General features: G+C 40.7%; 1 protein-coding gene across 7 annotated transcripts in view; it reads right to left on the reverse strand.

Moving 5' to 3' along the window:
- The window catches only part of SGCG (sarcoglycan gamma), a 185,393-nt gene that overhangs the window by 25,371 nt on the left and 138,220 nt on the right, over nt 1-21,802 (reverse strand). For all 7 annotated transcript variants that reach the window (XM_034758759.1, XM_034758754.1, XM_034758760.1 and 4 more), the window contains one exon: nt 10,969-11,041. In XM_034758759.1, coding sequence (XP_034614650.1) covers nt 10,969-11,041 — 73 coding nt within the window. The remainder of the gene's footprint in view (nt 1-10,968; nt 11,042-21,802) is intronic.

A 21,802-nucleotide genomic window follows, 5' to 3' on the forward strand; every position in this document is an offset into this window, starting at 1 on the left:
GAAACAATTATTTTGTTAAAGCTAAAAAATAATTTTTGAGATCTTATCTCACAATAAAGAACTCCCATCCTGGCCTAATCTACCATGTCACCACCACCTTCTTCAAGTTTTTAGAACAGGCCTCTTTGATGAAGTCTATAAGCCCTAGACCTTGTAGACCTCGCTGGAATCTTAGGCATGAGTAAAAGTATGAACCAAGGAAGGTGAACCAAAGTTGGCATTGCCTTGGCAGAATAGTAACACTACAGGCTAACCAAGTAAGCACATTCCTGATGAGAGAATGGTACAGAAACACATCAAGTGCTCAAGTAACTACCTAAACACATACCTAAGAGATGGTACAAGAACTCACTGACCCCTTGTAAACATAAAGAGGAGATGACAGGCTAATGGATGAGGTTGTTTTGTTCGCATTAGCAGGTGCAAAGTACAGGATAATAACAAAAAGCATATAGAATGTAATATGTAATATGTTTGTACCAATGTTTAAAAGGAGAAGTCATAGAGGGGCATCTTTGTATCGGCCTGTTATGTTGACTGAGCTTTTACCTTGTTATGGGCATACATATGTTAGTATCCATGTGACCTGTTGGACAGAGCTTTGCTGAAAATAAACCTCACTGAGCGCCTTCACCACTGAACTGAGCCTGCTGTGGTCTTTCTTTATGAATAACATTGAGGTCTGCTGAATCAGCAAGCTGCACTGTCTGCTGGGGCCAAGTACACAGGAGCTCCTAAAACCAGCAACACTCTGCAATACTAACAGACCTCACTATAATGAGTTACACAATGAGTTTGATAATGAATATACTCTTAGCACACTCATTTTTATTCTATCGAATAATCTTGAGAGCTATTCTCAAATTTCTTTCTATTGAAAAAGCTGTTAGAGTCAATGATTATTGTTTCATAGGATAAACACTATTGATTTGTACTCAACTATGGCTATATTTTACGTGACTTTAAAAATAGTAAAATAAAATAAAAAACCTAAAACAAACAAACCAACAACCCCCCACCAAAAACAAAAATCAAAAAACAAAATCTGAATCCTATCCATGTCAATATGCTTTACTAGGAGCAATTCTTTCCCCTTGTGCTCAGTGTTTCAGATGACCCATTCCACTTTCAGTTGCAGCATTTTATCTCCATTGAAATGTAATTGTTCACATATAGCACTGAGGCTGTTCTCCAGATCATAGCTATTCTTTGACCTTTTCACTGTTATACTTTCAAATCCTCCATATTCATGATTCAGTTCTCTGTTTACTAAAGGTAAATTGCCATGACAAGAAACACTTCTAGTTGAACTGATTATACTATGATTAACTAGTAAGGTATTTGAATAAGTCAATATTATTTGCATAGTCTTATGTTTAGTACCAACTATTTATTTCTCTTTCACATCCTACCCTATTTTGATTTGTGCATTCAATAATGTAAAATTGGACATGCTTAACTTTAAAATTCTGACTCGAAATTTCAAAATATTTTTATTTTAGAAAATATGGTCTACTTATTTGTCATTTTGTGCTGACTTCAATTATACTTTAAAATCATTTTTCACAGGTTTTGTGCTATTTGCCCCTGTGCACCCACACATATTTCTGAATGGGCTATCTGCCTTGAAGAGCCACAAAATTCTATACTTATATATCAGTCTACACATTTTCTTCTCTTCCTTTTAATCTATGGGCATACTTCCATACTTTTGTCTTTTTGTATATTTCTCGATAAATTGTTGGACTGGACTGATGTATGAACTAGTATGGATAAAATAGCATCACCCATCAGAAGAACAGGTCGGTCTTAATAGTGTACCTTAAAATACATAAGTATGGCAAGAACTATCTTAAGTCTGTGTGCTTAAGAGAAGAATGACATAATAAAAGGTTTTCTGAATTATGAACCTGCAGCTCATGCATTCTTTTATTTGAGAGTCCATTTGAGTTCTAAATAAAAGTAACAATAAGGGTTTCAGATAGTTCAGATAGAGCTTATCTGTGGTGCTCAGGGATCAGAGGGAATGGTGCAGCATAGCTAGCTAATCCCCCACTCTACTGATGAATAGGAAAGAGTTGATTCATAGGCAGACAGGTCTGGGGAATGCACATTTTCCAAGTGAGGTTTGTATGGTAGCACATTGAAGACATGATTGAGCTTCAAGGATTATGGTTAACTGAGTTATACTTAATGTAAGTGTAACCCTTCTGCCCATCAGAGTTGGCAGCAACAAGGGCCAGGTTCAGTATCTAGGGGTTCTATTTCAATAACACAATGCAAAACCGGCTTGAGCCCCCACCCAGTGACCTGGGACAATTACATACCACCCCCCTGGGTGACTCTAAGAGGCAATACTTCCCCTCTCACAAGCACAGAGTCTGAGTGTAGCAAAAGCCTTTTAATAAAGGAGGGAAACAATGCAGCATTATGTTGGGGAAACACCACAAACAGGATTCATGACACAAACAATGAGCAAAAGACCCACCCCCAAATAAGTTTGGCAGTGTCCTTTTCCCCTCAGGGTCTTAAGTCCAGCAACCCAACAGTCACCCCCCTCACAGTTTCTGCCCTTGATCAGGGCAGCTCCCAGAGTTCAGAAGTTCATCTGCAGAGTTTACCTCCCAGCCTCTGGAAGCGGGAAGAGGTATGGGGAATCTTACATGATCCGCTGCTCAGGTTGATGGCCGATTGCCACGCCTCTCCGTGGGGTTCTGCTGCAGTCTTCCCCACCAGCTGTGCTTCTCCACCAGCTGTCCTGCTAGCCACTCCTCTCCATCCTGCTCAACATGCCTCTCCACTAGCCATCCTGCTAGCCACTCACCAATATGTCTTCAGGTCCTCCCCCCCAGCTCTCAGTGATTTCAGCTCTTAGTAACTTCAGCTCTTTAGTGATTTCAGCTGTTAGTAGGGGAGCATCAGTGCTGGTGCACTCAGAACCACTAGTCCAAAGTAGGCCTAATGCTTAGACCTAGATATCAGTGATTTCAGCTCTGCAGCATAAAACAAGACTCCTAATGGAGTCAAAATTAGCTCTGTTATTACACAGTGGCAAGGTCAAGGTGACATTGAACACCCCCACACATATCTGTCCCCAACCCCTTTCAGTTCACTGGGCTTTGGAACCCATGTCCCTTGCCTAGTGAGAGCTACTTAGTTGAGGGCGAGTCTCTCCATCATAAAATGCCAAGTACAGTTGTACTGTCCTTGATTCACATAACCAGGATAACAATCCTTTATTACTCCTTCCCCAATAACAAAGAGACTGGGTATCCCACAGCAGCCAAAGTGACCATTTGGGCAAGCAGTCCCATCTTGCTAGGCAGGGTGGGTGTGCCCATGCAAACGAGATCAGCCCCTGAAGTCCTTTTCCACAGCTCACCACCTGATGTCAGGGTAGAGCTCATTCTGACTATGCTTACATCAGTAATACAACTAAAATATTCAAAGTCCTGGGGCAAATACATTTACATCTTCTTGATACTAAAACAGCATCGAGTTCTAATGACACCTTCAAAAGGCCGTAAAGCAATTTTAAACAACCTTAATCAGCTAGTCAAAAGGTACCAGTTATGATCATAACAGCTTGGTGATTTATTTGCTATTTTTCCACCTATCTTAAATACAGAGGTCTTTTCCATCTATTTCTCCACTGTCACTCAATGCAGTAGTGTTGCAAAGGATGAGGAATAAAGATCAGAACCCAGATATGATTAAAATGGAACCTTCAGCTTCTCTTAAGACAGACAGTTGTGGTAAAGAGTGATAAGCAAAGCTATTTCAAAAGAGGTTTCTGTGATGACCTCAATTTTCCAATGTGCTGACTCTCAAGGTAATTAAAAAAGACAGAGGCCCCAGTGAATGTGATTGAATCTGGCATTTCACAGATGCTTCCAGCATAGATTTTTGAATGACTTTAATTATACTATAATGCAACATATTCTGTCATAGAGTTTTACTCTCTATTAAAGGTACTATTTGCACTACTATAGTTAAAGGTTCAGTTAGTATTTCCATTCTGAACCTTTATTTTCAGAAGTTTACAATTCTGTTGTAAATATTCACGCCCAGTTTAAATTTGTCATGCATTTTTTTAGTGACTAAGCAAATTTTTCTTTACTGAATAGAAGACATTTTAATTTTGGACATTATAAGTTATAAAAAATTACTTGTAAAACCTCTGAAAGTTAGTTGTTTGTGCATTGTGTGTGTGTGTGAGTGTGTGTGTGTGAGAGAGAGAGAGAGAGAGAGAAGTGCTAACTAACAGGCATAGGACCATAGAGTCCTAAAAATGTTTCTATATTATGATTACAAATGTATACTTATGTTGTAACCTATAAATCAATCAAGACTAACCAAAACTTCATACAAAGTAATAAAAACAAAAATAAAGACATTTACTCTCAGGCATGAATGAAAAACTTGACCTATGTTAGCCAATACATATATGTTAGGCGTAATATCCACCACATTAATGGGTATTATGCAAAAAGTTACATTATGCATTAATGGTATGTTCTAGCACAGGTTGGGATATACCTCTACACCCAGCTGGTTTGCAAAGTGGTATCCAAAACAGAGATAAGAAAAGTATAGAACAAAACAACAAGTTAAGGAATTGTTATGAACTGGTGGGTTAGATTTTAGTGTTGAATAAAGAATTTTGTAGCTTGTAAAATCATACTATAAATATTAGTAGCTGAAATGTATATCTTTGACGCATACCTTCTATGGAAGGTAAACATGCTGTGTGATAAGATTTGCTTCCTGGAATCAAAGTATGTATGTCTCCTTTTAATATTGTACTGCTTTGTCTTTAGACAATAAATTTGGCTAAATCCAGTTATTTGGTCTCAAACATTGTTAAGAATGAACCGTGAGTGTAGTCAAACAAGTGACTCCACCTTTTAGTCAATACCTACTATATTTGTTAATTCATATTTAAGATGATACAGACTGCAATTCTTAATAAAGAGCCTACTAGACAGAGCAATGCGGGTAGTTTATAGTTGTCAAAAATAGGCATAGCTCAAAGTGACCGCCCCCCACCACATGACAAGAAGATAACTTGAAAACTAAAAAGTTTAATAAATATCTCTAAAATAAGAGAGAAAAAAGATTTAATTCCTCACTGGAAAGAGAGTCTGAGATTGCATCATAGATTCCATGGCAGCAGAACTTCAGGACATGTATCAATGGGGACAGTGCTTTGAGGCATTTGTCCCTGGGATTGGCAGCTCTAGACTATCTCCATGTCTCTACTGGATCAAACACAACTCTGCAGTGAGATATGCTACTCAAGGAAAATCAGTAAATAGGCCTGTTTTGTCCTATGTTGTTCTCCTTCTATCATGACAATGGTGGACCACAAAAAACTCTTACCTATATGAAATGAATGTTTAATATTCACTCACGTTATCAAATGCTCTGAATACCTCTCAAGAAATAACTAAAAATAAATAGCATTAAAATAGGACCTAGTCAAGCATGTGTGAGACAGTGTTTAAAAATATATTCCAAGAGACTCTGAAAAGGTATTAGGAATATAGCTTTCTGATTGAGACGAAATATTAGGCAAGAGTTGAAGAATAGCAATGAAGCTAGAAAACTCAACCCCACTTAATAAGTCAGTATTTTACTATTATAATTAGATTAATTAAAAAAAAACTGCATAACTTGTAGGCCATAACAGAACAAAAGAAGTATACTTGGAAAAATTCCTTTCACATTAGAACTCAAAGTCTTTTCAAATATAATCAATGTGCAGATGTAAAATTGGTACCCAGCTTCTAACAGAGACAAATTGAGGTATTTCTTAATTACATGGCCAGAAGTGGTGTCCCTGGAAAGATAGAAAATACCAGCTATTTTAATTAGCCCTTTTCATGGATTTTATTAGTGCACTAAATGAAGAGAACAGAATAATTCAAACTGCCATAATGAAGTACTTCATGTGTTTTTTTAACCAACCTGAGAATGAAAAAGTATATAAGCATGAATATACAGCAAGCAAATTAATGCCAGTGTTTATAAAAATTATACTGCAATGGAATTGTCTCACCATCAGAGAACAGAAATGCTATACAGTTACCGTACTGAGACACAATTGTATAATTACTTTTCAGTTATGTAATTCATTCCATTGTGATTGGCTGGTGTTTCTAATTTGCATTATGACAGCAAATACAGATCTCTGTACTTTGATTAGTTGAGAGCCATTATTAGGCAGTTGGCATGTAGACATTTGTATTACTGCAATAATCAAACAGGTTTCAAAGTAGCAGCCGTGTTAGTCTGTATCCGCAAAAAGAACAGGAGTGCTTGTGGCAGCTTAGAGACTAACAAATTTATTTGAGCATAAGCTTTCGTGAGCTACAGCCCACTTCATCGGATGCATGGACTGGAACATACAGCAAGAAGATATTTATACATACAGAGAACATGAAAAGGTGGAAGTAGCCATACCAACTGTAAGAGGTCAATCAACTGAGATGAGCTATCATCAGCAGGAGAAAAAAAACCAAAAACTTTTGAAGTGATAATTGAGATGAGCCATAGAAGGTGTGAGGATACTTAACATGGGGAAATAGATTCAATTAGTGCAATGACCCAACCATTCCCAGTCTCTGTTCAAACCTAAGTTAATTGTATCTAATTTGCAAATTAATTGAAATTCAACAGTCTCTCTTTGGAGTCTGTTTTTGATGTTTTTTTGTTGCAAAATTGCCACCGTCAAGTCTGTCACTGAGTGGTTAGAGAGGTTGAAGTGTTCTCCCACTGGTTTTTGAATGTTATGATTCCTGATGTCAGATTTGTGTCCATTTATTCTTTTGCGTAGAGACTGTCCGGTTTGGCCAATGTATATGGCAGAGGGGCATTGCTGACACATGATGGCATATATCACGTTGGTAGATGTGCAGGTGAACAAGCCCCTGATGGCGTGGCTGATGTGATTAGGTCCTATGATGGTGTCACTTGAATAGATATGTGGACAGAGTTGGCATCGGGCTTTGTTGCAAGGATAGGTTCCTGGGTTAGTGTTTATGTTGTATGGTGTGCGGTTGCTGGTGAATATTTGTAATAATCAAACAATGATTTTACAAATCACTCTCTCTGGTTAGCCACTATACAGCTCTCTATGTGTTTCCCTCAGAATTCTTATCTATATGTCCATAAAAACATGACTACTTCAGTTTCTGATCCTATCCCCACCCTATTACCCATTTAACTTATACAAGCATATAACTCGATTACAAAACAACATCATTTTACTGGCCGGGAAAGGGGCTAAGCCTTCATCCTTGGGGAGGAAATACTAAGAAGAGTGCGGTGGGGGCCATATTTGTTGTGAACAAATTTGTTGAGTTCTGATAGCAGCAGCCAATCACAGCAGATAGATTTACAGTAATTAAATACAATGTGAGGGGTGATAAAATACTTCAGCATAATCATATCCTGAAGTTATTATAAAGTGTACAATTACTACATCTTAGGCTAATATACATCTATTCCCTTGGTATCTTTTAGCCTTAGATACAGACATTTTCTCAAAACAGGGAGCATCCTCAAGTTATAATTTAAAGATTCAGAGGAAAGTCCAAAACAATATCTCTTGTTAAAAACAGGGCTAGAATTTGTCTGGGAAAATATTGAAACCTCTTCAGAATATCCCGAAGGCCATTAAGAATTCATAATCTGGAAAAACAACAAGGAGTCTGGGGGCACCTTAGTCTTTAAGGTGCCACCAGACTCCTTGTTGTTTTTGTAGATACAGACTAACACGGCTACCCCCTGATAATCTGGAAAAATAACTCAATGGTTAAATTTATAGGAATTTCTCAGATATCTTGATAACATTTTATGTGTACAATATACTTATAATAACACTTTGACAAATGTTCAACTCTCTGGAATACTGAGAACATTATTATTACAGTTAATAATTATGGTGATATTAAAATCTAACAAAAGCGTGGAGCTGTGTAGGTCATATAGTCTCACCTCACTTGTGAGTGTGGATATAAAAGTCTTGGACAAAGTACTGGCAGAATGCCCAGAACTGATTGCACTAAAAGTGATTCACTCTGACCAATAGGATTTACGCTCAGAAGGTCTACTTGTATGGCTCTAAGACATCTATTTAAAGGCCAATATCAAATGAAAATTAGTTCTGACCGTAGATGTTAGGTAACTATCTTATTGTTGCCCATAAGGTTGGATAAGCAGACACACTGATAAACTATAAACCCTGATAAACAGCAGGGAGAACATACAGAGTAGACAACTGTTATCCTAAAAACTGAAGCATCTCACACTCCAAAAATGTGAATGCCTAGCTCAGATAAATTATGTTGAGATTTATAAAGGATTTGTATATCTAAATGTAACAGGTGAAAAATTGTCTAAATATTACTTTAGTATTAGAAAACTAAAAATAATTTATATCATAGGAAGAGAACAATATGCCTTACAATGACAAGCTCTAAACATGAGCTGTATGTTATTTAGGGATATAAAGTATAAAAGAAGTAGAACACCAAAGTACTATAAATTATAAAAGAAAAAAGTATTGGCATCACAATGGAGAGAATGTTTGAATTCTGACTCTAACTTTGGGAGAACTGGGGCATCTGTTTCCTTCTCAAGGTAGAATTTCTCTCTCTCTGCATTTAAAAGGATAGAACTAGAACTACTTAAATTAAGAAGATTTTTGGTCTGTGTTATTGCAGTTTTTATCAGCTTTTATCTAATTTGAAAGGTGGGATTAAAAACAGGTAATGTGCACTGTAACTAGACACTCTCTCTACCACTTTTCCTTCTTACTGGGGGTGGGGAGGGGTAAAAAAAGTGAACCCACCCCTCCTTTTCTTTCTCAGTGAGACTTATGAATGCAGCCACTTAATCTGGAAAGGACTCCATTTGTATTGCTTCACATTTCTAAAGCAAACAGGATAATGAAAAGACAGACACCAAGGCAGGAGTAATGGCACTGCCCTGTCTCCATTATTTATCAACAAGAAGATACGGTCTAACAAACTTGTCACTTCTTATCGAATAAATCAGTCTCTTTTGAAATTCAACACTAGGGCTACAAATCCAGGAGACTGTGTAATTGAGAAAGCCATTTGTGTCAACATTGTTTACTTTGATGCACTAAACCCTAATGACATACACAGAGAACAATGAAGGAGGTCTCAATGCATATGCTATAAATTGAAGGGTATGAACATTAAGTGCTTTGAAGTTATAACACCCTTGACACACAGGGCCCCACATACATTTGAGGCTGATGGTTTTTCTTCAAGTCTCAGTACCTCTAATACTTGCTACGCCCTTAACCACTTCATATCACATTAGCCTGTGTGACAGCCTGCAGAATATAATCATTTAACCAGAAGAACCACTAGGAGGATGAAGAGCAGAATATTAATAAATTAGACTCTAAAAAGACATTATGATATTTGAGGTGAGGGAGTAAGTGATATTTTTATAGCTTGGTCCCTACCAAGATAATCTGAACAGGAGGTACAGATTTAAATTTGGAATAACTTGATGCCAAAACAATGAATAACAGAACTTGTAGACTTTGGAACAGTTTCTGATCCCACTAACTCAATATACTGAACATGGACAACTAGTTGGGATTTTAGTCATTCCATTTGAGCACTGACAACTCAAGGTAACATTCTAGAGCTGAACCTGTGCTTTTAGTTGGCATGGCCAACTCACTAAACAGGTAATACAAAGGATATGCTCATCTATGAAGGTCAGCTTTTCAGTACACTTCAAGTATCTTGTTTCAGAGTAGCAGCCGTGTTAGTCTGTATCCGCAAAAAGAAGAACAGGAGTACTTGTGGCACCTTAGAGAAGTATCTTGAAGGCTCTTCTTCAAATTTAACTGTCCAGTTTGGAAGTTCAGCCAGTAACATGAAGAAAGACCCATGAACCCTAAAGATTTTCTCTTTTTTCCCCACACCCAAAATAGTGATCAGGGTAAAGAAGGAGCCCCAGGAATGAAACCACAGAAGAGGGAGTCCGTCCTGAAGCAGCAGACTGGAAGTGAGTGAGTGAGAAAGATAGTGTGGGTGGGGGGAGTTCTCTCTTTCTTTCCCTCTTACCCTGATCTTTGACATAGATATTTAAAAATTAAATATAAGACTATCACATGCTGAATGTAGAATGAATTTATCTCCTCACCACAATCCACACATAGGATTTACTTTGGCTAAAATACCCTAAAATTCACAGCAGTGTGTGTGAAGGAACAATATCCCAGGATTAGGGAGATCTGGAACATAATAGGTGCAGAACTCATTCAAAGTAATTTTCTCGCCAGAAGATACTCCTTAATGCTACAGAGCTGGACTTTTTTATGTTTAAGTGGCCAGTCATCCTCTCCTTGGGCTGTTTGGCTTGACTGAGAACCACCACATACATCCTTCAAAGACTGCATTTCTGCAGAGGTTTTCTATTGGCTTGTGCCAGATACCACTGTGGAGGCCATTTTTTCCCTTGTACAATATTTGGCCAAAAAAATCTTGACAACATAACTATTGGGCGGTGATGAAGTATTTTTTTAACTTAATGCAGATAAACAACTTCTACTATACTGTAATAAAGAAAAGTGTAAATGTTACTTTAAGTGTTCCAAATAAAGTCAAGTATAAGTTTAGATGAGGGAAATTAAAAGCTTTAAAACACACCAGTACATTACTTTAATGATAATGAATATACACCAATGATCAATCTCAGAAATTCATCTCTAAGTGAATCCTCAAAATAACAGAACATAAATAACATAAATAAGTCACAAAGTAGAACGAAAAGGGAATAATATTACCAGCAATTACTGTGAATATTGTTGGGATGCCCTACACATTTATGTTTACCTAAAAGAAAATGTGAATATCTGTAGAAAATTATATTTTACATATAAAACATATATATTTTTTATGCAGAAGTTCTTACCTAAGCGGTTTAAAAGCCTCTGCTCTGACAAGTGGTGTCTCTACAGAGTGTTCAAAAAGGGCCCCTTCTGGCCCTGAAAGACAGAAAAATACACCATTCCAGTATCATAAATTTAATTTCCATACATTAATATCAAGGCAGATATATTAAAAATATGTTTAAAGTTCTGAGTCCAGTACCGGAAGAAGAAGAAAAAAGCAAAGTGAAGAGTGCAAATACAAATCCCCAAAAATGAATACAAAATCCTCTTGAAATGTACAAATAAATTGTTGAGATAGTTACAACAGTGACCCCTGCATATTCAAATAGCTGGGTAGGATTTAAATGTGAGATTTGCATTAAAATTAATAGCAGCTGAATAACTAAAGCCCCACAAGTCTTTTGAAAATGTTTAAGACTTATGCAATACCAAAAAAAAAAAAAAAAAAAAAAAGATATTCAGAGTTTGGACTGAAATTTCTTCTCGGGTATTGCAGCATACTGTATGGTAAGCAGTAAGTAATATCACCAATTATTTAGACTTTCCTATTTTTAGATTAAATTGGTTAGTAAAGCACAGACTTTCAGCATTAAGAAAAAAAACAGGGAAACACCAATTTTAACCATAAATTTAACCATTTAAACCTTAGTGACAGACATTTATTATAACTTGTGAATGATAATCATAAGAGTAACATGAGTTCAAGACAGTAATCCCTGAATAATAATCTCATATTTCTGCAATGCTCTAACAAAAACAATCTGGTGGCAGAGACAAAAAAGAAAGGTTACTCACCTTGTGCAGTAACTGGAGTTCTTTGAGATGTGTGCCCCTCTGGGTGCTCCACTTTAGGTGGCAGTGGGTCCTGGTGCCATTGATTGGAGATTTATGGTAGCAGTGTCTGCGCGGGTCGCACGTGTGCAGTAGGCATCTCATGGTGTCATTGGTGCCGTGTGTAGCGCATGCATGACCCAAGCCCTCCTGTTCCTTCTCTACCACAGAATCCTCACTGCGAACTCTGAAGTAGAAGGGAGGAGGACGAGTAGTGGAGCACCCACAGGGACACACATCTCGAAGAACTCCCATTATTGCACAAGGTGAGTAAGCTTTCCTTCTTCTTCAAATAGTGTCCCTGCGGTTGCTTCACTTTAGGTGACTGTAGAGCAATGCTCTTCTGAGGGCTGGGGGGACTTTGGGTTCGTTTGAGTCATTGAAGTAAGTACTGTGAGGCCCACTATGGCATCAGCCTGTGTGACTCCATAGTGATTTGTGAATGTGTGGATGGAGGCCCAAATGGTCGCCTTACAGATCTCTTGTACTGGAACATTATTAAGGAATGCTATTGAGGTTGAAATGAACCTAGTAGAACGTGCTCTAATGTGCTCCAGCGGTTCTGTATTCCGGATATGGTAGCATGTTTGAATGCATGTGGAAATCCATTTGGATAATCTCTGATTGGATATAGCGTTGCCTTTCAAGCGCTCGGTAGTAGAGATGCTAGCATCCTTCTAATGTTTAGAGTGTGTAGGTCAGCTTCTGTTGGAGTACCATGAGGCTTAGGGTAGAATGTCGGTAGGTGAATAGATTGGTTCATGTGAAATACAGAGGTTACTTTCGGTAAGAATTTAGGGTGTGGACATAGCGTGACCTTGTCCTTGAAGAATGTTGTGCATGAAGTGTAGGGATATTAAAGAAGGTACTATCAGTGATTCCCCCAAGTGACAGTGACCACCTGATAATTTGTCCCCCACACTTTAAAATCCAACAGTTTCACCAAGTACAAAAATCTCTTGGGTTTTCTGTTAAAACTTGTAAGCTACTGTCTGTGGAAACTATTGATTATATCTATCCTGTGAAAGATACTTTATTACTATGTAAAACTTACAAACAAGTTAATTGACTTTGTTCTTGAAGTAATTGATACAATGTAAATAAACACTATAAGCCGTTAAGTGACTTTCACTTCATTCAGGGGCTCCTAGGACAGACCCCCACCCTCTGTGATTAAAGGGCCGGGAGTCTCAAATGAATTAGCACACACCCCGAAGCTCCTAGGACAGACTCCCACCCTCTGTGATTAAAGGGCCGGGAGTCTCAAATTAATTAGCACACACCCTGAAAGTGGTGGAGACAGTAAATTAAAATATGGTTAAGATATGGAATGTATGCTGATGAATGCTTGATATACATGAATAGTTAGGGAGGTGCCAGCCTAGAAAGGGAGTATCCATCGGCCGAAGAATGTGTCAAGTGGATGACCAGAAAACCCCCGAGGGTAAACTGGGATCCACCCCATCACCTGGAAGAATGAGAAACACAAACTTTGGACAGTTTGGAGCCACCAGGAATGTGCCCAGGAATGTGTCCAGGAATGTGCCATCTGCTGATTGAGTCAGCAACAGCAGGATCAAACAGCTCCCATAGACTGACATAGGAATTAATTCCTAGAAGAATGGACTCTCAAGACTGATGACTTGGAGTCTCTGGTTCTGCTGCCAACCTCCAGGAGCATCAGGTGTATCTGACACAGACTCGGCTTCATCCTCATGACCAAGTTACCTGGCCAGTAGGCTGGTAACTATAACACCTATACAGAACTTGAATGAATGATTGTGTGAATGAATCTATCTCTCTCTATATGTGTGTGTATAAGGAATAAGTAGTGATAGGAATAAGTAGTCAAACAATGTTGTTTACTTTTATCTTTTGCTTTACCATTATATTTACAATAAATGTGGCATCTTTGCCTTATCCCTCTTAATAAGATCCTGCTGGTTTTTATTCTATTGGTATAACAGGAGGATCTGCTATGAGCGCCCCATCTTTCTCACCCTTCTGGATGAGGTAATGGCAACCAGGAATGCTACTTTCATCAATGAGTGGAGTAATGAGCAGGTGGCTAATGGTTTGTTAGCAGGTGGCTAATGATGGTCTGCTGAGGCATTTCAATACCAGGTTGAGGTCCCATGTTGGTGTAGGTCATCACACGTCTGGGTAAACATTTATTAGACCCCCCGAGGAAGCATTTTGTATTTGGGTGTGCGAACGTCAACGTTCCATTGAACTGTCCATGGAATGCTGAAATGGCCACAAGATGGACTCTGATCAAGCTCATTGTTAAGCCAGTGCTTTTCAACTCCAATAGGTATTCTAAGATTAATGGTAGTGGTGCTGAATCACTCGTCAAGTGTCTTCCTTGACACCAGGTGGAGAACCTCTTCCGTTTATGAAGGTAGGTATTTCTCATAGTCAGTTTCCTGCTGTTTAATAACACATGTTTAACTTTTTCGAGCAGGTTATTTTATCATGGTGGAACCATGCAGGAACCACACCTGTAGGTGGAGTATTTCCAGGTTCGGGTGAAGAGTGTGACCATTGTGTTGAGACAGCAGATCCACCCGGCGAGGGAGAGCTCACGTGGCGCATATCCATGCATAACAAGTAAGGATACCAGGTCTAGCTGGGCCATTCGGGACTATAAGGATAATTTTGTCCCTGTCTGCTCGTATCTTGTGTAGCACGCATGATATCACTGGTATTGGTGGAAACACATACATGAGTTGTGCCTCCCATTTGATGAGGAAGACATCCCCTAATGACCATAGTCCCAGTCCTGCTCTTGAGCAGAACATCGCACATTTGCGATTTGTCGACAGATCGATGGTGGGAGTGCTCCACCGTTTGAAGATTGAACTCAGGTACCTCTCCATTCATCTCCCATTCATGATCCTGAGAGAAATACCTGCTCAGTGTGTCTGCTGTCGCATTCTGACATCCTGGTAGGTAACACGCTGAGATGTTTACATTGTGTTGTATGCACCAATTCCAAAGTCTCATGGCTTCTGTGCATATGATGTGAGTGAATGTGAGCGAACGTGAGCGAACTCCTCTTTGCCTGTTGATGTAGAACATGCAGGCGATATCATTGGTCATAATTCAAATGAATTTGTTCCATATATGAGGTAGGAAATATCTGTGGACTGCTCAGAGCTATAGCAAATTGATGTGCAGTTGAGTCTCTCCTGGAGACCATTTGCCCTGTGTCGTGTGTTGACACATGTGAGCACACCAACCTATCAGTGAGGCATCTGTGTTGATCACTGTTTTCGAGGGTTCCTGTTGGAAAAGAATACCCATACAGACATTTTGTGGTCTTGCCCACCATTGTAATGAGTTTAGAACATTTGGTGGAACTGTGAGCTGGTTGTGTAGGTTGTATTTGCTTGGTATGTATACCGTGCTTAGCCAACCTTGTAGGCATCACACATGTAGTCTTGCATGTCATACCACGAACGTCATGGCCATCATGTGTCCTAGTAATTGTAAGACGGTGCAAACCTGAACTTGAGGACTGGCTTGTACATCTGAGATGAGGTTCGTGAGGTTTGTGAATCTGGTAAGGGGTAATGATGCCTTAGCTTCTATGGCGTTGAGGTGTGCCGTGATAAAATCTAGTTCTTGGACCGGGTTTATGGTTGATTTCTGTTCATTTATTTGTAGACCCAGCTCCCCGAATAGTGTGATAGTGGACTGAACTGCATCCATTGTGTCTTGTAGAGTTGGGCCTTTGATAAGGCAATTGTCAGGTAGGAGAAAATCATTATTCCAAAATCATTATTTGCGTAGATGTGCCACTACCACCGCTAGAGTTTTGGAGAAGACTCTTGGTGCTGTGGATAGGCTGAATGGTAGTACTCTGTATTGGAAGTATACTCTGTATGAATCGTAGGAATTTCCTTTGAGCAGGATGAATGGTGATATGGAAATAAGCATCTTGGAGGCCAAGGGCTGAAAACCAGTCACCCCGTTGTAGCACTGGGAGTATTGTACCCAATGCGACCATCTTGAACTTTTGGGATCTGATGAACTTGTTGAGCTTCTGCAGACCCAGGATGGGTCTCCATTCCCCGCTCTTCTTCTGGGTCAGGAAGTAATGGGAGTAGAATCCCTTCACTCTGAATTGTAGGAGTACTTGTTCCACCGCATCTAGTTGTAAAAGATGATCGACTTCTTGTTGTAGTAGGTGCTTGTGAGAAGGGTCCCTGAAGAGGGACAAGGAAGGGGGTAGCGTAGGTGGGCAGGAGGTAAAGGGGATAGTGTATCCTGACTTGATAACTTCTAACACAATTGGTCTGATGTTATTGGGGCCCAGATGTGGCAAAAGGGCCGGAGTCGATGGACAAAAATTGGGGATGGGTCGGGCATGAGTGCTGTTTCATGAGGAGGTCGTTTAAACCCTCAACCAACTTTTCAAAAGTGCGGTTTTGGAGGTGCTGATGTGACAGATTTCTGTTACCAATCTGCCTGAGGCATCAGGTGATCAGGCTGAGGCCACAGGATCATTTGGGGAGGAGATGACGAAACACACCAAGTGTCTAAGTTTTAAAGCTTTATTAATAAAATAATAAAATAGCAGCGGTGAGTGTTGGGCCTGCTCCCACATCACTCAAAGAAAGCAAGAAAGCGTTAGTACACCAGCCCTAACCCACTTTCATACTCACACATGCACGAACCGAGGCTGGCCAAGCCTGGGTGTAACGTAAGAAGAAAAGTGGCAGGGGTAGACAGTAGTTCTTGCTGCGTGCACAGGTCGTCCCGGGTCCGCTGTGATCTCCGCCTTGCTTTGGCTCTCGGGAGGGTTTTAAGTCCTGGGTTCCTTTGGAGGTGTTCCGTTCAGGGACCTCTGCTCCTGATGCTCTTTGTATCAGTCAAAACCGGCTTTTTGTGGTCTCCTCAACTTTCCCAAAACACACTGGCTAGACTTTGTTGTCCTCTTTGTATTCCTCCGTGCTGGCCTTTGCTTGTCTCACTCATTATGGGCTGCCTCTGCAGGTTTGTTCAGCTGCATCTTTCTTTCTCACGGCTGGTTGGTGGATTCTTTCTCGTCTTTCTCGGCAGGCAGCCAAACATCGGCTGTGAGCTGTGGCCTTGGGCCAGAGTTGGTGCCTTATCTTCTGACTGAGCGAGCAGGAGTGTCGATTTAACCCATTCTCTGCTTTTTTCCTTCTTTCCCCTCTGGTGTCTCACTCCCTGCTAGGAAATCTTCCATTCCACACTTTGACCTCCGCCCCTCCCCAAAATGCCTTGCGATGCTTACAACCGTGTTAGCAACATACAATGCTAATCTACCTCCCCATGGGACCCCCTGAGGGAGGGAGTCCTTGGGCCTGTGACACTACTGAGAAGTCAGCGCCTGAGATTGAGGTGTTCGGCGGCGTTGTGATTGTTGATGCTGGTGTTGGTTATCTATGGTTGCTGTTGTTATTAACTGTTGTTTGAGGAGTCTCTAGGTCTCAGAAATGGTTGGTATCTCCTTCTCTTTGCAGGGGGGAATGTAAATCCCCAAAGTGCGGCGCGTGGCCTGAGAGTCCTTCATTGAATGAAGCACCTCGTCCATCTTCTAGGAGAAGAGTTGTTCCCAGTCGAAAGGTAAGTGCTCTACTTTTGTCTGGAGTGTTTTTGGTATCCCTGAGGCCTGAAGCCATGAGGCTTGGCGCATTACTACGGCTGTGGCCGTCGTTCTGGCTGCCATGTCTGCTGTGTCCAGTGCCGCCTGAAGGGCTGTTTTGGATATGAGCTGGCCGTTGGTGACAATGGCCTGGAATTGTGTCTGTTTTTCCTCTTGGAGCTCAGATGTGAACTGGGCAAGTTTCCCATAGTTGTCGTAGTTGTATTTGGCCAGTAGTGCTGAATAATTGGCCACTCGAAACTGAAGGATGCTGGAGGAATATACTTTGCATCCGAACAAGTCAAGTCTTTTGTGTTCTTTGTCATGGGGTGTAACCTTGAAGTGTGGCTGTCGGTTACAGTGATTTACTGCCTCGACAACTAGGGAGTTGGCAGGCAGGTGCACAAATAGAAAGTCTGCCCCCTTGGATGGTACGTAATATTTTCTATCTGCTCTTTTGCAGGTGGGTGGAATAGAAGCAGGTGTCTGCCGGACTGTCTCTGCGGGATCCAAGATGGCCTTGTTGATGGGAAGGGCAATCTTGGAGGTAGATGTGGGTTGCAGTATTTGTACCAGCTTATGCTGGTTTGTCTTTACCTCCACTAGCAGGATGTCTTGGCTTTGCGTGACTCTCTTGAACAGCTCTTGAAACTGTTTAAAGTCATCCGCCAAGGTTGGCGGTGGGAGCATAATCACCTCATCTGAGGAGAAAGATGAATTGTGTACAGGAGATGTGTCATGGTCGGTGCCCGTCTCTGTGTCCTCTCCTGCTTTCTGTGTCTCCAAGGTTTATGGTGTGGGAGACGCTGGGTTAGAGCGCAGTTCATGTCTATGCCCTGTGGACGATCTAGAACACTGACCCCTAGATGAGCTCCATGGTTACCAATGCGCCCATTGCACTGGGAAAACCATAGGAGAGTACATCCATGGGGGTCCACACCATGGTTGGTTCATCTGGTGTCTTGGACAAATGTGGATCCACGTTGATTGGTAGGCCTTAGGTGAGGAGTGACATGGAGATAGGGGTACTGTCCCTGCATCTACTCCTCCTCATCACTGGAGAACCACGCCATGTCTTGTGGGCTGTGATCTCCTCTGGAGCCTGTGGGGGAGCCCTCGGCACCGAGTATTGGTGAATGTGGTGCCAATGAGATTTCTAAATCTCTCTGGTGAAGCAGAGACGGTGTTGGTGCCGATTTCTGAGTAGTCGGTGCTGTGGGTGCTTTCCCTTTTGTTGATGGAGTTGGTGCCGACTGGTGTTGTTGTTTAACTGCTGCCATTGGTGTTGACTCGGTGGTGTCTACCAGTGCCGACTGAGTTGTTGGTGCTGGGGGTGGAGGCATGGTGCCTGAGACACTTGGTGCCAAGTCCTGTACGGTGAGTTCGATGCAGTGGAGGAAACATGTTTTTGTTGGTGCCTCGACTCCGTTTCTTTCGCTCTGACTTCGGTGGTGCCAGAGGTGCCCGGAGCATCAAAGGTGCTCACCCAAGAGTAAGATGGCATCGGGGGTAGTGACCTTGCAGGAGACTGCCTCTGTTTTCGTGGACCTCTCTGCAGAGATGTTTGAGCCCTCTTTTATGGTTTTTCAGAGGGTTGGTCTCCTTTTCCGTCTTAAGAAATGCCTAGAGAGGCTGTTTGCTTGTCCACCTCAGGCTGCAGGGACTTCTCCATCAAGATCATTTTAAGCCAGAGATCCCTGTCCTGTTGGGCTTTGGCTTTCAGGTTGCTGCAGTGGGGGCATTTCTGGGGAATATGCCCCTCACCCAGGCAGTGTACTCATAAAGAGTGTCCATCTGAAACGGACATGGCATCATGGCAGGAGCCACATCATTTGAAGCCTGGAGACCCTGACATTTTAACTAGTAACTGTCCCTTAAGGGAAGGGGGGAGGGGGGGCTGTCTAATGAACTAACATGACATTTTTTTTCTAACACTGACACTATCTCTAACTGTAACTATCTCTATAACAACTTATCTAAATATTTATCTAAAAGCTATTTCTTAACTGTTTTAGAGAGAAGTGCTAACACTGCCCCTTCACTCCATCTTCAGCCGAGGATGGTTGAGAAGGAACTGGAGGGCTCGGGTTGTGGGCATGCTACATGCAGCACCAATGGCACCGGGAGACACCTACTGTGTATGAACAACCCGCGTGGATACAGCTACCATAAATCTCTGATCAACGGCGCCAGAACGCACCACCACCTAAAGTGGAGCACCCACAGGGATACTACTCAAAGAAGAAATACCTAACATATTGTCCTTTTATCCTCTCTCTCTCGCACATAAATAATTTATTTTTTGGACAAGTCCAAACAATATATCCCAGTTGCATATGTATATTAACATTTTTACTTTAGTACCAGCTGTTCTTCTTCTAATTATCCTGATAACACCTGAAATCATTAAAGTACTGGTAAGCGCTACAAGGCACAAACAACTCTATAACTGGCCTGTAAATATATGTTAATTACTTTCCATCTAACTGGATCATAGCTAGGATATATTGCAGTTACAGGGACTTATAGTACTATCTATGTGGGTATAAGGGCTATAAACTTAAGTGGTACCATCTTTTACATAAGCACCATAATTGAATTCAATTTACATATCATAGGAACCGTAAATATATCCATTATGTAATCTCCTGGATGCATAATTACTGTTCATGGTAATACTGTAAAATATCTAATAGTGCACAAAACTAACTATTATCTAAATGTAAAACTTCAGTGTAAATTATGATTGTTATTGACCATAATTTAATATCTTTTCTGATTTCATCTCTTTAGATATCACACTGAATATTTTACAGTCCAGTTCCTTGAAAATCAAACACTTATCTGGTGCAAGGTGAAAACTTAAACTCTTAGTAGAAATGTTATATTGCATATACAGTCAAATACATGATTATTACAGAAAAATTATTTTCTTTCAAACATAAATTAAGCCTTTGTACTAGTCTAAATCATGCATCTATGATCCTTCAAAAAGTTTATATTTCACTTTAATATTTATCCATGCAAAAGCCTTTAAAACTATGGAATCAAATAAGTCATCTCTGGAAATATCAGTAGTTTTGACCCATTAGAAATATAGCATTAATGGTTAGGTCGTGCTTATCTGTGTGAGAGTTATTGGAGAGAGCATGCTTATAAGTTAAGACAAAAGTGGGTTAATAATGATCTTTGGCTAGAATTTTGTGTAGTGCAGTACTATATCATACTACAAATTCAGGTCTAAAATATATCCACAGTACTGACACACCCCACCTGAGATCAAAAGATGCAGATGTATGAACCGACCCCAAAGGCCATGCTGTGAAGAGATTATGTAACACCGACAGACCCCAGTCATTGGCGGGTGGAATCAAACCTGGGGCCTCTGGCGCTAAATGCATGAGCTAAAAAGCTATAAGCCCATAGAGCAGACTCCTTAATCTCTCTCTAAGTAGTCTCAGTGCCACTAGATGGGATGGAACACCACATCCAGGAGGTGTGTGGATTGCATACTTCCCCTAGCTGAGGAAGTGCATCCCAAGCTTCAGAGACTTCTCCATTTAAATCCTGGACGAGCCCCTACTTGTAACAGTGACAGACCCCAGTTCTCGGTGAGTGGGATTGAATCCGGGGCTTCTGGAGCTTAGTGCATGAGCCTTTACTGCATGAGCTAAAAGCCATATGGCTGTTAGCTAAGACTGTAGAGCAGACTCATTAATCTTTCTCTCTCTAAGTGGTCTTGGTGCCACTACATGGGACAGAGCACCACACCCAGGAGGTGTATGGGTTACAATTACACAGCATCAGTATCTGACCACCAATTCGCTCCCCAGCCAGAGGCAGAGTCCATAACTCTGTTTCCATAAGCGCTTGTTTGAATTTACTCTTCTTCTTTGCACTCTATCTACTTTTTAACCTTGTTTCTCCTTGTCTCTTTATCTCACTTGCAAACTTTGCAATTGTTTCACACTTTCCCTCCTTCCTTTCAGTTCACCAAGCATCCTCAAGCTGTTCCTTCAAATCCCTCAGAACCCATTTCTTTCATTTAGCTGTCCAAAACTGACCACTCTTTTGCAATCTACTCCTCCTTTGTAGTCCTACCTTGTTCTAAGCTACAATAATAATGATAATTAAGTCAAGAATTTACAAATTTCATATGCAATATATTATTTCCAAAATTGTGCTCAGAACTTCACAATGTAAAGAAGTGTTGACGTCACCAGGCATTACCATCACCCTAGGTGACTCAGGAGGGTGGAAAATCACAAGTGTCAATGAAGCCTTCCTGCACTAGGCCTGAACCAAACTCCTTCCATGTTTAAACTCTAATCGACCTCAAAAGCCAGGTGCAAGTGGAATGTGTAAGCAGCCTGCTATCAGTGGTAACCCCCCTTACCAGTACCAAG

This window comes from Trachemys scripta, chromosome 1 (assembly GCF_013100865.1).
Source record: "Trachemys scripta elegans isolate TJP31775 chromosome 1, CAS_Tse_1.0, whole genome shotgun sequence".
Classification (NCBI taxonomy): Eukaryota; Metazoa; Chordata; order Testudines; family Emydidae; genus Trachemys; species Trachemys scripta.